General features: G+C 37.3%; 2 protein-coding genes across 3 annotated transcripts in view; one reads left to right on the top strand and one right to left on the bottom strand.

The window, feature by feature from the left end:
- The window catches only part of CACNA1D (calcium voltage-gated channel subunit alpha1 D), a 427,288-nt gene extending 424,314 nt beyond the window's left edge, over positions 1-2,974 (bottom strand). For both annotated transcript variants that reach the window (XM_074313103.1, XM_074313111.1), the window contains exon 1: positions 2,821-2,974. In XM_074313103.1, the coding sequence (XP_074169204.1) occupies positions 2,821-2,959 (139 nt within the window). In that variant the 5' untranslated portion in view covers positions 2,960-2,974. The remainder of the gene's footprint in view (positions 1-2,820) is intronic.
- The window catches only part of DCP1A (decapping mRNA 1A), a 50,362-nt gene that overhangs the window by 11,056 nt on the left and 20,944 nt on the right, over positions 1-18,362 (top strand). The window contains exons 4-5 of the mRNA XM_019724259.2: positions 12,431-12,497; positions 17,751-17,889. Of these exons, the coding sequence (XP_019579818.2) occupies positions 12,431-12,497; positions 17,751-17,889 (206 nt within the window). The remainder of the gene's footprint in view (positions 1-12,430; positions 12,498-17,750; positions 17,890-18,362) is intronic.

The following is an 18,362-nucleotide window of genomic DNA, read 5'->3' as shown; positions in this document are numbered from 1 at the left end:
AGTGTAGAATAAAATTTCAGAGTACTGAGGAAAGAACAGCCAACAATTCAGTAATTCAAGAGAACAAAATAAAGACTTTCTCAACAAAAATAGGACTTTTTGTCTCCAACAGCCCCTTGCTGTATGCGCTTTTGAAGCAGCACTGTCCAATAAAGTAGCCTCTAGCCACATGTGGCTATTGAACATTTGAAATGTGCCTCGTACAACTGAGTTTTAAGAAACAATAATGAGCAAAGAAAAGGAGGGAAATCAAAATAAATATTGACTGTATAAAACAATGAAATGACTAGTTTGAGAAGCGGTATTAAAAAGGTAAAGCAAAAATACTAGACAGCAATGACACAGAAGTTCTTCACACCTAAAGCATCCCAAAACTGAGAAGAGAAACTGATTCACCATAGACTTTTCAATTAAGCTATGCGTGTTCAAAAGATTCAGGGAAACCATTGCAGAACAAAAATAGGATGTCCTAACTTTTAAACCAGTACGAACCAGGATTGGAAAAAAGTAAATAGAAACCATGGGAAATAGAAAGCCCAAAATAAAATGGCAGACATAAATAAATCAGTATTTAAAACAAATGTTAAGTGAACTAAACCTGCCAGTTAAAAGACAGATACTGAGATTGGCTAAAGACACAATATGCCAATAATGCTGTTTTCAAAAAACTTAAAACTGGAAAACCTAGAAAGGTTGAAAGTTGGGATAGAATGAAATATATCAGGCAACTATTAACCAACCAAACAGGGATGATGTAGCTTTGTTAATCAGACATGATAGGTTCTAAGGTAGAAAAACATCATCAGGGATAAAAGCTACCACACAATGATAAAAGGAGTAAATTATCTAGAGATAAAACAATTCCAAAGTGGTTTGTACCTAGTATATGTCAGATATACATAGAATGTTAAAAATCCGTAATTATAGTGGGAGACTTTAACAGGCCACCTCAGTAATTGACAAAGCAGACATTTCATTAAGGTTGTCGGATACTTAAACAATATAGTCAAGCTTGAGCTAATGAACATATAAAGAACCCCGCTTCCAGAAATTTGAAAATTTGTATTTTTTTCAAGTACATATTAAAATTTTATAAAAATTACCACATGTAGGCCACCTAATCTAAGAACTTAGGAAAAAGAGAAATCTGAGTTAAATTGAAGGAAAATACAGATGAATAGAAATTAATTGCAGAAAGTAGAAATTGGAATAGAACAAATCCACAAAATTATCATAAAACTCTCCCTATAACATAACTGATCCAACAACAAAAGGAGTAAGAGGAGACATAATAGGCAATATTAGAAATTATGTATTATGTATATATTGCAACTGAAGGTTGAGAACACATTTTTTTAAAAACCAGAAACCACTATAAAGAACTTTTTGCCTAAAAGTTTAAAACTTAGACTGTGCAGACAGTTTCCTGGAAAAAATATGGTGTAATAAAACTTACTCAGGAATAAATACATTCGAATGGACTCACAATAAAATAATTGGGTCAGTAATTTTAAATCTCTCCCATCAATCACATCAAAAGAAACTGCTGAGAGGAAATGTTCTATTCAGGAAATGGTACTAGGACAGTTAGTTCTCCATATAGAGACCAGCTTCTGAAAACGCAAATATGAGATCTATACATTTCTGATCTTATCACAGGAAACTTAATCTTCACAGGCCACTTTGGAAATCATGCTTCTGTTATTCACTGTTCCTTCAGTAAGGATTTGGCGAGCACCTGCTATAAGCAACCTACCTCACTAAGTATGTTTCTCTTAAAAGGTGCTTTTCCCCAAGACCAGTGTCAGGGGTCCTTTGATTTCTACTCCCTCACGCACATCTCAGAGGGGAAAGTGGTAACCTGGAATCTGTTTTTGTGTATAGTATATGCTTACTTGTGACTTAATTATGAAATGCCGCAAGAATATTTTGTAAGGTGGGTTCTGAACTATTTTTTTTAATCCAAAATTTGGTATTTGAATCAACAAAAAAGTAAAAGCAAGCAAAACCGGTTCTTCTCTTTGTTACAACAGTATAACCTGGTTAACTGAAAATGTTCACATAAAGTTTTGTGGTACCATTAAGCACTGCAAAATTGATTCTAGCACGTAATGATTTTCTTTTGCAAAAACTATTTCGGTATTGTCTTTTACTTTGTTTTTAAACAACAAGGTGATTATTTAATTCAGATGCACACCTTAATTCAGTGATATTTATTGAATATCTGTCCTTTGCCAAGCACTTTACCAAGTAAGTGCTATATGCCATTGTGATTAACACTATTGTGTATTTACAAATAATTTTATTTTCTTAGTCCTTGGGTTCTATTGTATTTTCTAAGGAAATGATAAGCAGAGGTCATTAAATTGGGTGAGAACTTTTAGTGTCAGAACTCTGACTTTCTGGTAAGAGTCAAGGTTCTTAATGAAATATGCTACTATATTAATCCCAGTGCTATGCTTATTTATTTCTAAAACAACCCTGTAATTAATGGTAAAAATTAATTATTTAAAGTCTGTGATTTGTATCAGTTGTAAATCTGAACGATTAGGCTAGTAATAGTGAAAATCTGATCCTCTAGAGAGACAAAGACAACTCTTCATGTTTCCTCCACCCAACACCTTAAGGCCTGGATCTCCCACTAAATGCCATTTTTCACATTTCAAAATGTTTTCTGTAATTCAAAAGTACTTTGGGAAAAATGAACAAAATTTGTTGCTCCATAACCTGCTTAGCAAAAAAAATAAAATAAAAAAATTCCATAACAAGAACAATTGAAAATAAAAATATTAGTGCTATTTAATATTTTTAAGAACTTACCTCCAAAAGCCTGTGAGAAGTACCCCTTCGTTTCTGCTTCACTTACAACTTTTCCTTTATATCGGGCATCAGTCTCTTGATACAGAGCATTTTTAATTAAAATTAGGTCACTAGAAAAAGCAGGGAGATTCATTTCCATAGTGTTGAAAATGCAGCTGCCAAATGGAAAGTTTTAGTAGAGGAAATACTGTAGCGTGTTCTTTATTCTTTCTTTTTTTTGGTCTCTGTTTGTCCTTTCTCAGTTCAAGGGCAAGATTCAGAACAGTAGAGGTGGTAGGTGGCTGTTGGCACTTGGCGTTAATCTTCAGACTTTAAAGCACAGTGCAGGATATTTCCTTGCAAAAAAAGTTTATAATTTGTCAAGTCAAAAAATGTGAATTCTACCTCCAAACTGCACGCAGAATTTATAAACAATTTTAAAAGTTCCACAGGTCATTCTTTGTGATCTTTAAATTCGGTGTTTCTTACTTAGCCTGAAGAAAGGCTGAATATTCAGTCTTTCCGCCATCAGCAGCAGCCCTGCTGTGGTGGGTATGATTCTGTAATCGGTGAAGGAGAAAGGATCTGTCTGTGGCAACTGCATTAGTCTGGCCTTCTGAACCAAGATAAGGAAAGAGCCCTGCTGTTGCCACATTTGTAGATTGAAGAGGTAAAAACACCATGAAAACATAAAGTGACTTAGACTCCAAGGCTGACCCAGGGACACTGTTAGATGAGACATTTCAGAAATCTATTACTTTATATCTGTTGTAGGCCACTGCTTCATATTCTAGTGGAGACTCTCTGCCAGGTATCTTCTTCTTAACTTTGTGAGTCCTTGAATATTTTCGAATTTACAAAGCAGGTTCTTTTCATTATGTCTAGCTAATTACTGGCTTTTTCCCCATAAGCTAGTGATGTCAAGTAAAAAACAATTTTAATTTTTTTTTTGTTATTGTGGTGTTACCTTAAGTGTAAAAGATTTTAAAAGTGAACCATGCATGCACCATTTATCTCTCGCAAATAATTACGTAATGTTTTCTCTTTTGGGAACTCAGTAAAGGAAAGCAATAATTACTAGTAGCTAAGGGCAGAAATGTGTTCTTAGTAATATGTATGTGTATAGGTTTTCACCTTGTGTTTACATAGTGAAGTTCATTGTGGAAGTAAAAATAGAAACACAGAGTAACCACTAGTCCAAGAAGATTTGAAGCCAGATCTTTATTTGCAAGCCGAATAAACCTCCAGACTGAGCTGTTCAAGTTCAGTACCCGGAGAATCCAGGCAGAGCTGAGCTCCTCACAAAGTCACTGCTTCCAGGCATTCTCAGCTGTTTCTTTTTACTGAAAGAAAGACAGAGGATAAGCATTTAAGAATTAGGATATTTTACACACACACACGTGGATTTCTACCATTCTTGTGAGATAATGGCGTGTGTTCACTCAGTACCCGCATTTCTGCCAGCACTAATAGTCAGCCAGAGCTCTGGGGGGAGCTGCCCGCCACGGCCTCACTGATCCCACTGAATCCTGGGGTTTCTTACACCCCTGTGGGCATTTGCCTTACAACCCTGGTTTGGAAGATCTCTTAGTAAATTGACAGAAAAATATGTAGGAGAGGTTAGGGAAAGGAGAGAAAAGAAGTTCCCCGTTTCTTACACCGTTATCTGACCTATTTTCCAAAGCCCCTAATGTAGATTTTGGGAAGCCCAGAAAACAGGAATTCAACTTCATGGAAGCCAAGGGCCTTATTTCCCACCCTTTATTGTCCTTTATGACACATAAAAATGACAGTATTTGTGTGGGTCACCGGGGTGAATAGATGACCAGTGGGGGTTGGACAGGTCCTACATTTTGTCACACCCATTGTCACTTGCAGCACACACTTAGGGGAATTTCTGTGATAGTGTGTGGGGAGTAGTGTGTGGCAATAATAGCAATAAATCTTAACAGTAGAGATAAACCCTCGTGTGATTCACTGTTTTATTTGGGCTTGCCTATCATTTAAGAATAAAAAGTTTATAAAGAAGAATAATCAGTTGTGATATTCTTGGGTTTATTTTCGTGATCCCTAAAAAAGTTCAGTGGTCATTCCATGTGTCTGGATCCTAAACTAAGATGATGTTGACAGACCGTGGAAGCAGTATTGCTGGTAAATAGTTTCAGTCTTGATTTAATTTAGAGTGGGTGCCAAATTTTAAAATCATAAACCAAAAGAGCTTGCAGAATAGCATTTTAAAATTACCTGGCCCAGGTCTTTTAGTCAGTTTTCTATAAATAGATATTTATAATTTAAATTTTTAGAAGTGGGCTCTATCTCTACCATGTTAATGTTCAGTGATGTTTTAAGATGTGTGTTCTTTTGGTCAAAAGGAGTAAGCTGCTGAGGTAATTGAATCATATCTACCAGCCTTACTTATAGATAAATGGCATTTCCTCGCGTGCCTGTTTGCCACCTAGCACAATCTCCTGTCAAAATCCCAGGTAGGTGATAAGTTTGCACGGTGACAGATGATTACTACACTCATTGTATTGATCACATTGTAAGGTATATAAATGTCAAATCATATTGTACACCTGAAATTAATTAATATAATATACTATGATACCAACTGTAGTTTTAAAAAAAATTTTTTAAATAAAAATAAATTATTGAACTTCTTTTAAAAGGAAAAAAAAAAAAATATCCCAGGTAGGTCAGTCTTTGAGTCCATACCCTTCTTTCTGTCTAAGTGTGTATACTTACACCCACCTACCTCAGAGCCTTTCTCTTCTCCCTTTCCCAACTTTTTGATGTTGATGTGGTGCCACCAGGTTTTTTTCTTATTTGAAATGATCTGTCAAGGCAGAGGCATTTGCTTTTTCACTTGCCAAGACAGGCTTGTGGTTATGTAATCTATTCCATTCTTATATTATTTTTATAATCAGAAGGGTCTTCCTTATGTCTAGAGAAAATGTTTTTGACTATGTTCAGAGCCCATTTTCTTGTTTTTGTTTCCTGGTATAGGGGATCTTTGTCAGTATTATCTTTAGAAAATTTATAACTCTGAACACCATTACCAGAAAGCTTTTATCAAACCCCCTTTTCTGCTTGGCACCACACTGAGAAAATCTCCAGCCTCCTTAAATCCTTTTAGAAAGTAGGTCAGATCTAAATAATAAATGAATCAAAAAGACATGTACTGGAGAGTGATTCCCAGCTCTGTTTTTGTGACATTTCGCAAAATCTCTAGAAATCTCAAGGGATTTTACAAAGGCTCCAAATTAATTTGAATTTTCTTGATCTCATGTATGCCATATACCACTCCAAGTGAGAAGCAGAGTGAAGCATCACATCACATCAAAATAGGCTACTGGATCTTCAAACAGGTTCTCTGGGGAAATGGAAAACTTTTACCCCCCAGCTTTTTAGAATTTCTCAATATTAAGTAATCTAAATACCTTTAATCTTTGTCAGTCTTCTGTTTTACACTTTCAGAAGAAAAGGACTGTCATTTGAAAAGAAAAGGAAACATTTAATTTTGAATATTCTTTTCTGCATCTTGTTATTTTTCATGGAAGTACAACCTAAAGACAGTTAAATGTCCTGTCACACTCCCTTACTCTTCAGTGACTTGCCTATACAGCGTGACTTACTTGGGATAGTTATTAACAGCTATGGTATATAGTGGGTTTCCAATAATTAAATAGTTTGCTTCCATCTTGAGAAAAGCCGTTTATAATACAGGATGCCATCATTATTTGCCAAAGCCAAGTAATACTGTGTTGCCAAATCCCTACATCCTCTGTGGTATAGTTAATCAAGGAAAATCATTTTAGGTTGTTTCAGGAAGTGAATTGCTGATAGCGTAAGTTCTCTTGAGGGATGAATACTTAGCTTTGGTTTAGAGACAAGGTCCTCCGCAGTTTTAGCTATCTGGGGAACTTGTCTGTCTTTCCTCACCAGTGACAGTGACAGGCTTAGTGGCAGGTCTTTGGGCCTTCTTGCCAATTGCATGCACTGAGCATTTGATATGTTGGCAGACAGAGCTGATTCTTGGATGCGTGTCTGAACCTCTACAGGTCTGCTTTTGGCAGAATCGAGTGTGACTGTTATCCTTTACCCATTAAGCTATCATTATGGCTTTCTTATCTTTATTTCTTCTGCAGACGTGCCTTTGAAAGCATTTGGCTCTTTTTTGGTAGTTTACTTGATAATGTACAAGAACAGAAGGTATGTGTCTTATTTCTAAATTTTAGTGTATTTCTTCAAAGGAAAAAGGGGGGCCCTAAGTGAAGATCTGTCGTAATAAATTGACACTCTGACTTATTTTGGTAATACTGAAAGAATACTGAATTCTTTCCTTAGAGTTTGGTTTACAACTCCCTATGAAAACGTACTTAAATGCCTCTGGTTAGCCAAAAAAAATGTGGGTTCCTCCCTGAGCCCGATGCATATCATAAACTTTTTCTCATCACCATAAGTTGTATGGGTGTGTGCATTAGAGGAAAACCAGGATCGTTTGTATTTGAACTTTTGTGTTTTGGGTGTTCTGTGGCCAAGGTTGGAAGAGGCATATTTAGAGAAAGGTAGGTGTGTGTAATTGCCATATGTGTAGTCTTTTCAAAGCCTAATCTGATTTACTCTATGTTGGAGCAATCTTTAGCTGCTAAGAACATAGCTAAGACTGCAGTAGATAATACTTAATAAGTAAGTCCTCTGTAACAAGGCTGCTTCTGTGCTCGTCCGTTGGGATGTCAAAGCTACATGAATCTGTTGACTTAGATCACGCAAAATATTCCAGGATTAGTTGCTATTCCTTGGACATTGCTTCTGTTGAAGCATCGGTAGTGTTTTGAAGTTCTGTAAACTAGAAAGACTATGAAAATGGGTTCCAAACATGGAAACTATTCACAGCAGGCTGAAAACAAAACCCTCTGCTGTCTCATCGTAGTGCAGTCAGTCATCTGCAAGACAGGTGGCCAGGCTTGAGTCTGACAGTTTGGGAGAGTTTTAGGGTAGCTGGAGGGTTTCCTGCCAGAGAAGCCCCCTTGTGAACGGGGTAGGAAAAAATTCCTGTTCATGCTCTTGATTCATGAAAATGAAGCCATTCACTCACTGTGTATATCAATAATGTTTTAATTCACTCTACAATGACAATAGAAAAATCCAATTAAGTTTTTATTTTAATTGAAAAGGGAATTTTTAAAATTGTGATTGGCCATGAAGTCTTTTATAGAAGTATAATTATCTTAATTCACGGTAAAACAAAAGAATTCGCCATTAAAATAGCTTTTATTAATAATGGCTTTCTAAATTAATATATAGGTACTATTTTTATAGAGTTCAAATAATAGCTATTAAAAAGGGATTTGGGGGCGGCTGGTTGGCTCAGTTGGTTGGAGCACAGTGCTCTTAACAACAAGGTTGCTGGTTCAGTCCCCACATGGGCCACTGTGAGCTGTGCCCTCCACAACTAGATTGAAACAACTACTTCACTTGGAGCCAATGGGTCCTGGAAAAACACACTTGAAAAGGGCGGGGGGATTTTTAATTTAGTTAGTTTCTTGTACTAGCATTTATGTTTACTATATTCTGTCATCCTTTTAGTGTATAATTTTTAAATTACTCAGTAATTTATGCTTCTTTTATGTGTTGCTTTAATCTTCAAGCATAATTGAAGCTCATTAACTTTTTGTTTCTTTAAAAATTTATGTTACTTAAACTAATGAAGCAATAGATGTGTAGTGGCAAGATTATTGGCCTAGGAATGAGAAGATCTGAGTTCTAGTTCTGAGAATATTTTTCTCTGATTTGTTAATAAGTCACTTACTCTTTCCATGAGCCTCAGTTTTCCAGCCATAAAAGTGCATAATGATACTTCTGATCCAAACAAAATGGCATAGACTTGTTTCTCCTTGTTTCTCCCTGTTAAGAACAACTACAAAACCCAGAAATAACACAGGAGACAGTCAGAGGAACTCTGAAGGGTAGAAAGAGGAAGACGATCGTTGTAGGATCCAGAGCTAACAGAACAGCACAGCAGCAGGGTGTGTTACAACCCTCCCACTCGCAGAATAAGGGGACCCACACCTGGTGTTTCTCAGCTTCCAACCTGGTTAACACAGTGTGGCCCATGTAGGCTCATTCTTCCGCTAGATCAAGTGGGACTTCTGCCAACAGTACCAGATGAATCCAGCGAAACTGGCAGAAAGGATGAGAAGCCCTACTGACAGACCATAAGTGGCCACCAGCGAGGTGCTTTTCCTCCCTTCCATGAAGGAAAGGTAGGGTCACAGGAGGAGTCACATCACAGCCTGGCCTGGGAAGCAGTCTTCATCTGTAAAGGTCAGAGGCTTCTTTCCCCATCAGAGGCACACCTGGTGGCCTAGTCATGGGAAATTCTTCCCTCCCCTTCAAGCAATGCTGGCTGAGAGCCTACTAAATTCCCACCTCAAGAAATTAGAAACAGAAAAGCAAAATTAACTCAAAGCATACGGAAGTAAGGAAGAATAAAGGTGACAGCAGAAATTGGTGGAATTGAAAATAGAGGAAAAAATCAATGAAACAAAAAGCTGGTTCTTTGAAAAAAGTCAATAAAATTGATAAACCTTTAGGTCTTTGAAAAAAGTCAATGAAAATAATAAACCACAGCAAGACTAACAAAAAGAAGAAACTAATTACCAGTATCAGGAATGAAGTAGTGGACATCACTACAGATCCTCCAGACATCAAAAGAGTAATAGGAGAATGCTATGAACAACTTTACACTCATAAACTTGACAACTTAGAAGAAATGGGCCAATTCCTTGAAAACCACAATCTATAAAACTCAACCAAGATAAAATAGATTACACGAATAGTTCTATACCCATTAAAGAAATTGAATTCACAATTGAAAAGCTTCTGAAAAAACAAATCTCCAGGCCCAGATGGTTTTACTAGAGAATTCAAAGAATTAACACTAATTTTATAGTTTCTTCCAGAAAAAAAAAAAAAAGAGGAAGCACTTCTCAACCAATTTTATAAGGCCTGATACCCAAACAAGACAAAGAAAGAAATGGAAACTACAAACCATTCTCTCTCATGAACTTAAATGAAAAAATCTTCAACCAAATATTAGCAAATCCAACAGTATGCAGAAACACAAAAAAATGCCCAGATGGGCTTTATTTCAGATATGCAAAGCTGGTTCAATATTGAAAATCAATCAATGTAATCCATGTCAACAGGCTAAAGAAAAAATAGAAGAAATATAATGTGATCATATTTTGTGTTTTTTGACACACAAAAAAATTGTTTGACAAAATCCAATGTCCATTCATGATAAAAACTCTCAAGTTAGAACTAGAACTGTCTCATTGAGAGCATCTACAACAAACTTACAGCTAATATATTTATGATGAAAGGCTGAAAGTTTTTCCTCTAAGATCAAGAACAAGGCAAGGATGTCCACTGTCATCACTGTTATTCTGCATAGCACTAGAAGTTCTAGCACTGCAATAAGGCAAGGAGGGAAAAACAGGAGATCTATAGAATGGAAAAGAAGAAATAAGTGTCCCTATTCACAGATGACCTGATTGTCTACGTATACATTCTTGGAACTAAACAGTGAGTTTAGTAAGGTCTGAAGATACAAGATCAACACAAAAAAATCAGTCACATTTCTACATACGATGAACTTGTGGAAGCCCAAATTTAAAATAATGCCGTTTATAATCTCTACAAAGAAAATTAAATACTTAGGTATAAACTTACCAAAATATGTACAGGATCTGTGTGCTGAAAATTACTGGTGAAAGAAATCAAAGAAGATCTAAATAAATGGACAGAGACACCGTATTCATGTATTGAAGGACTTGACATAGTAAAAATGTCAACTCTTCCCAAATTGATCTATAGGTTTAAAGCACTTCCTATCAAAAATCCCAGCAAGGTTTTTTGTAGGAATAGACAAACTTATTGTAAAATTTATATAGAAAGGCACAGGCCCTAGAAGCTAAAACAATCTTGAAAAAGAAGCATAAAATGGGAGGAATTATTCAACCCAATATGAAGGCCTACTATATAGCTGTGGTAATCAAGACAGTGGGGTATTGTTAGAGGAATAAACATAAATAAATGGGACAGAATAGAGAATCCAGAAATAGAACCATACAAATATGCCCAACTGGTATTTGACAGAGGTACAGAAGATTCCTCAATAGAGAGAGGAGAGTGTTTTCAACAAATTATGTTGGAACATTTGGACCAAAAAAAAACCCTTGAAACCTTTTTATACAAAAATTGACCCAAAATGGGTCACCAACTTAAATGTAAAACTATAAACCTTTTAGGGGAAAAAAGGGAGAAAATTTTGGAATTAGGGGTCAGCAAAGAATTCTCGGACTTGACACCAAAAGCATGATCCATAAAAGGAAAAATTGGTAAATTGGACCTGGTCAACATTTAAGAAAAAACACTTTTGCTCTGGAAAGACCTTATTAAGAGAATGAAAAATCAAGCTACAGACAGGGAGAAAACACTTTCAAAACATACCTGACAAAGGACTAGTATCTTAAATATATGAAGAACTCTAAAACTCAACAGTTTAAAAAAAAATCCAGTTAAAAGAGGCAAAAGACATAAATAGACATTTGACTAAAGAGGATACAATATATAGATGATAAAGAAGCACATGAAAATATGTTCAACATCATTAGCTATTAGGGAAGTGTAAATATAAACCATAGTGAGATACCGTTGTACACCTATCAGAATGGATGAAGTTAAAAATAGTGAGAACAACAAATGCTGGCAAGGATGCAGAGAAACTGAATCGCTCATATATTGCTAGTAGGAATATAAAATAGCACAACCATTCTGCGAAGCAGTTTAATAGTTTCTTATTAAATTAAACATGCAACTGCCGTGACTCAGTAACTGTATTTTGGGCATTTAGGCCAAAGAAATTAAAACTTAGGTTCACACAAAAACTTGTACACGAGCATTTATAACAGCTTATTCATAATAACCAAACCTGGAAACATTCCAGATGTCCTTCAAGAGATAAATGGTTAAACAAGCTGGTATATATTTCATGTCTACCATGAAATACTACTCGGCAAAAAAAGGGGAATGAGCTATTGATACAAGCAACAACTTGGATGAATATTGAAAGAGTTATGTTGAGTCAGAAAAGCCAATCTCGGAGTGTTGCATACTGTTTGATTCTATCTTGAAATTACAACATTATAGAAATAGAGAACAGATTAGTGTGTTTGCCAGAGGTCTGAGACCAGGGAGGGGGACCACAGGAGGTGGATGTGGCTCTAAAAGGGCACCAGGGATCCTTAATTTAATTGGAATCATTTTTCTTTCTTGATAATACGTAAAATAGTGGTTCATCTTATAATTAGCAGCATCTTAGGCTAGTGGCATCTGGTAATGTCTAAAACCAACTGTTTCTGCAGTTTTCATCTGAATATTTTATCTAATTCTGTTAATAATTTTATAAAACATTTTTGGGCAAAGGCATTTTTTTTTCTTAAAAGGTACTGTTAACAATTTGAGAGTCTGATGATAAACTCTGTGACATTCCATGGTAATAATATATTTACATATATGTTGAAACCTCCTTTCCCCTCATCTTTTTTTTCCTTTGTTTTTCAAGTGTCAATATACAGTATCTGGTTTTATGACAAGAATGACTGTCATCGCATAGCCAGACTCATGGCCCAGTAAGTATTTGTATTACTCCGTAGATTTATTTCATTAATGATATATGAGAGATGAAAAATGATTGTATGTCTTCTCTTTGTTACTAGAGTGTACTAACTCATGTATTTCCCCCCTAATTTCCTGTTTATTGTTAAAAAAAAAAATGGAAAAGGCAGGAAAGCCTAAAGAAAGCTAAAGTTACTTATAATCCTACTACCACTCCCAGGGTCTGTTAGCATCTTAGTCTGTTTCCTTCCGGTCTTTTTCTTTAGGTTACATATTAGTTGTTTTTATAGTACATTAGGTTGATGTGTTCGATTGTTTCTTAAAAAAACAGGATCATACTATACATCCTACTTTTCATGTCAACAGCATTTTTCCAGCACATTAAATAGTCCCCTGTAGTATTTCTAATGCGTGCATTGAATCCAGTTCTGCAATCAGATTGTAATTTAACCAGAACCTTACTGTTAAACATGTGCTTAGTGCTGTCAAACCGCAGAGCTCCTGAGGATGTCATCTATGAGCAGGGAGCCACCTAACCACCATCAGTGGATCTGATTTCGGTTCTGTCCAGATTTGCTCTCTAACAAGTGGTCCTGTGTTCAGCAGCCAGTAGAGAACTCCCTACACACATCCATGCTATTTTTGACACAGATTCTAGGTTTAGTAGTCCCCGATCCATTAATGGATTGTGTTCCAGGAGATTTTTTTATAAGTCAGAATCTTGGAATTTGGAAAATAATTTTCATTGACATAATGTCCCAAAGCGTGCCTCATTGTCTTTTCTTAAGCGAGCCGGCAGAAGCCGCCCCTCCTGTGGCCTATCTGTATTGCTGGTACTGCCAGTCTGGATTCTGGGAGCCCAAGACACTGGTGCTAGAGGGGCTTGAGGTGGTCCAGAGCTGTGGGCAGAACGCTGCAGTGCGTAGTGTATTCTGGTACACTTACATTTCCTTTTCAGTTTTTGCCTGCTCTGCCTCAGAAATGTGGACCTCTCTTCCCCTCTGTCAGATCAAGATTCCCTTTGCTCTTCTGCAAAGTTTGTATCTCCATGTTTGGCAGAAAACTAATTCTTATAAAAATGTAAATAACCCCAAAACCTCAGTTCCAGGTATGTTTGCACTTTAGAAGAAGCACACATGGCTAAGGCTTTAATCCAGGACTGCTAATGTGTCCTGATGGGATGTTTATCAACCCTCTGCTCTGCTTGCTCTGGCTGTGAGCTCCTAGTGCAGGCCATGTTTATTTCTGGGTGCACCCCTGAGGACATGGTTCCTTACAAAGTTGTGTCACTCATATTTGAAAATGTGTTTGGGCTCTCTAGAACCACACTCTCTGTTTAAAACACCTTTTCTGTGAGAAAAAAAAAAAAAGATAAAAATTGCTTTTCTACAAAGCCATTTATCTGATGACTGCTTTTTTGTAGTTTTTAAAAGTGGTGGCAAAGGCAACAAGTATCTGAACTTGGGAATATATTAATACAGTTGAGTGACACAGGTTTGTACTGCACGGGTCCACTTGTGCGTGGATTTTTTTCAATGAATACTTCAGTACTGTAAATGTATTTTCCTTATGATTTTAATAACATTTTCTTTTCTCTGGTCTTCCAACGTACAAAATATGTGTCAATCAACTGTTTATGTTATCGGTAAGGCTTCCGGCCAACAATAAACTATTAGTAGTCAAGTTTGGGGGAGTCAAAAGGTATATGCAGACTTTCAACTTCCTGGGGGATTAGCACCCGTAAGTCCCATGTTGTTCCAAGCTCACTGTATATACACTTTCTCCTGCAGATTGAGAGCTTTGGGGCCTGAGTGAGAGAATCTGGCCTTTTTAGCTCTAACAGCTATTCGCAGGAAACCATTTTGAACTTTTTTTCTCTGTCAGTGCAAATGGTGCCCCTAATATGCAAAACTTCAGATGGTAAATGAAACTGAAGACTAACGACCTACCTGAAAATATTGTATTGAACCCAAAAATAGGATGAGGAAGTAGAAATAGGAAACAGAGTGGGAAAAGAAGAGCGTACAGGATTCTTTCACTAGAAATTCCCAAAAGAGGGGCATTTGCTTAAGCTTTGTTTTTACTTGAAGCCGGGGAGGTATTGAAAGCAATTAGAGAATGTCCTCATGAAACTGTTGATAGTGAGTTTTCAAGTGTCTGGCCTATTTATGGCTGAAGGGAATACCTTATATGTTAACGTTAACTTTGTGATAAATGGCATACTGGACACCAAAGATAAAAAGACTACTTGATCTTTCTTTGCTCTAACTTTGCTTATACAGCCTCTATTTGCTACATATTTCAGAATGTCACGTCTGCTAACCAGAAATACAGGTAAAATTCTTTTTAGCATATTACGTATGTGTCTATGTAAATGTGCCTGTCAGGGCCCATTCTATCTAATTTAGTTCTTCCCATCACTGTTTTGACAGCTGCAATGTAATAAAAATTCTCCAAGTAAAAAATTGATTTATTCCAAAAGATGTTTATAAAAAGAGAAGCTATGTAGGAGAGCAAGTAAACTTCTAGACCTACTGTATTAAATTTGAAATTCTCTTTGGTCAGGGGCAAAGTTGAAAATCCACTAAACTTGAAAAGTGTTGACTCCTAAAGAGGAAATCAGTCTGCCAGAAACCGTTGAACAATAAAGCTCGTTTCAGTGTTTGCCTACCTAGACTATAAAATTTGGAGAACTTGTGGAAGTGAGCTTTATTCGTGATCTTACAGGTAGTCTGAAGGGCATATTTGAGGATTTGAGAGGGCAAGAAGCAACGGTGCTCCTCACAGAGTTTGAATTGGAAGAGGCTTTAGGTCCAGTTCTCATTCGTGTGAGGGCCCCTTCCACGCCACCTGACAACTGCTGCTTTCAGCAGTGGTGAGCTTTATAAGGTGTCCTGGACCACGGTGAACAGTGGTGATTATTAGAAATGTACTTCTTTTGAACCAAAATCACAGATCCAGTCCAGGTCAGGGGAGAGGTAAATACCAGCATGAGCAAGCCAGGCAGCATGGCAGGAGGTAGGTAGAAATGGACTGTACCAGAGTCCTCAATAAAGATGGTTTGAGGCTGGTGTGGCCTATAACTGAGTATTAAATAATAATGTCATTTTAAATAGTCCTTTTCTTCTGACTATTAAAGGAGTGCCTGTTAATTATGGAAAATAAAAGTACAAAAAAGTAAAATTGCTTGTATCCACCATCAGGAAATAACCAGTGCACATATGTCTCTCCAGTCTTTTTATCCTTTGAAACAGGCCTCTCAGTTATGCTAATATAGTACTTCTTTTCCAAGAGATGATTACCAGTATGGATATAAAAGAAACAATATTTATTCATATCACATGTCAGTCTTCTTTCAGTCTATGATAATGTCTGTGGTTCTACCTTCATTTTAGAAATAATCCTGTTAAGAGCTATAAAACTCTAGATAATCTAAAGAACTGACATCATTACCTTAAAGCAGCATTTTCCAAACAGGAATCCTGCCTCAGGAAAAGATTCTATGGCCAAATAAATTTGGGAAAATGTATAAGCCCTCTTTTCTTGGAGATTGATAATAAATTTTAACATGTTAAAAACTCAGAATGATTCTGCTGTTTGAAAAAAAAAAAAATCTGTTAAACATTGTTTAACCCAATGTTTTCAAAAAAAGAGTCATCCCAAACACACTAACGAGAATTCCTGGGCAGGCTATTTCAAAGCAATGAACTGACACTGAGGGGCCTATTATTGTCCTATTTCTCTAATTCCATAAAAACAAACCTTTTACTGCTGAATTGTTTTACTGCCTGTCATCATCACTGTCATAAAAATTCTCAATTAATACAATGATCAAGTTGTGACTGTGCCCGTGACATCTCGTGGCAGGTAGGCATGTTCACTACACTTGGGAATGAAACCTGTGTAACTCTTAAAATGAAAAAAAAATTAGTTGCCTTTTTAAGATTTTTTTTTTTTTTAATTGGGGACTGGGAACAGGATTTTATTGGGGAACAGTGTGTACTTCCAGGCCTTTTTTCCAAGTCAAGTTGTTGTCCTTTCAATCTTAGTTGTGGAGGGTGCCGTTCAGCTTCAAGCTGTTGTCCTTTCAGTCTTAGTTGTGAAGGGCGCAGCTCAGCTCCAGGTCCAGTTGCCGTTTTCTAGTTGCAGGGGGCACAGCGCACCATCCCTTGCGGAGTCCAACCGGCAACCTTGTGGTTGAGAGGATGCGCTCCAACCAACTGAGCCATCCGGGAGCTCAGCGGCAGCTCAGCTCAAGGTGCTGTGTTCAATCTTAGTTGCAGGGGGCGGAGCCCATCATCCCTTGCAGGACTTGAGGAGTTGAACCGGCAACCTTGTGGTTGAGAGCGCACTGGCCCATGTGGGAATCAAACCAGCAGCCTTCTGAGCTAGGAGCATGGGGCTCCAACCGCCTGAGCCACCGGGCCGGCCCCAAGATTTTTCATTTTTATTCCAAGTTTGAAGAACAGTATAAGAAACAATAAAATATCCAGGTGCTCACCACCTAGCTTTCAGTTCCTGACATTTTGCTTCAGACCTTTATGTGTGGGAGAGAGGGTATTCTTAAGAAATGAAACCCCACAGATAGACTTAAATACCCTAACCCTATCAGTGACATTCTTAACCCTCAACTTTGCTTGCTGTATGTATCTTCAAGTACAGAATTAGCTTAAGCAGCACCAATAAAAATAAAGAGCATGCCACAATCACCTCACCTCAGTTACCTACTTAGTGCTTTTTAAGGGGAGAATAAGGGAAACCTTTTGTTTGCTTGTGATGCCATCATTCACTTTTGAAGATTCACCAAGACCTCTAGTTTCAAGAAGCTAATCAATCTTTCTCCTGCCAGCCCAGTGTCATGACAAACTTTCCATAGTGGGTTGTTCAGCTATGCAGGCTTCCTTTGACTTGGTGTAATTGTCCATTTTCAAATTTACTTTACCAGTTAGTTTGACTGACTTTGAGATACTTCAAAAAAGAGAGAATTTAGTCAAGTTTTTAATGTACCTACTTCCACCAACTCTAGAATGGAATTCTGTATTTTTGTCCTTCTAACAGTGAAATACATTGGTTGGCACAGTTGTTAATAAGGTGGTAAGTTAGTCACATATTCCCCGGGTGAGGTAACCAAGTCTCTGTTCTGTATTGTGAGGACAGTGTTATCATGTGACATTTTCCCTTTATCCTTGGAAAATGGACACCAAGAGAGTTCTTGGGTCAGACTGTATCTAAACAGGTTTTTCTAAAATCTGGTTCTCCGCCCCTAGGGTGGTAGAGGAAGAGACACGGCGGTCCCAGCAAGCTGCCCGGGATAAGCAGAGTCCCAGCCAGGCCAATGGCTGCAATGACCACAGGCCCATCGACATTCTGGAGATGCTGAGCAGAGCCAAGGATGAGTATGAAAGGGTGAGGCTGCGTGCTGACCCGGAGGGCCACAGGGGGGAGACCTTCAGGGGCTTGTGGACGGGGACGTCCCCTTCAGCGCCAGCTGAAATAATTGCTTTAAGAAGATCACATCCTTTACAGTTTTAAGCCTAAACAATAAGGAAAGAAATTTTCTTACTATAGAGTCCTTAGCTTGGCATGAAAATTGGAAATGCTCTTTTTCTATTCCTGTCAAATTATTATAGGAGAAAATGGTTTTGATGTGCAAAAGTTAGCCTGCAACAGGTAGTTATGGAAAAGCTTCATGCCTCTTCTTCACCTTCTGCAGTCTCTGTTAGGTCTTAGGAATTTATGTAGTCTTTGAGAAGTATTCTGATAATATGCACCCTGTAATACTAAAGGGTATATTTACAGTCTGTAATTGGTGGTAATTGCACAGCCTTCATTAAGCATCATTTGGAATCTTACCCAAATGAGAGGCTTTTCTAGAATTC

The sequence above is a fragment of the Rhinolophus sinicus genome, linkage group LG10 (assembly GCF_036562045.2).
Source record: "Rhinolophus sinicus isolate RSC01 linkage group LG10, ASM3656204v1, whole genome shotgun sequence".
NCBI lineage: Eukaryota > Metazoa > Chordata > Mammalia > Chiroptera > Rhinolophidae > Rhinolophus > Rhinolophus sinicus.
The sequence above is the reverse complement of the archived record's forward strand: the minus strand, read 5'-3'. Positions and strand labels throughout refer to the sequence as shown.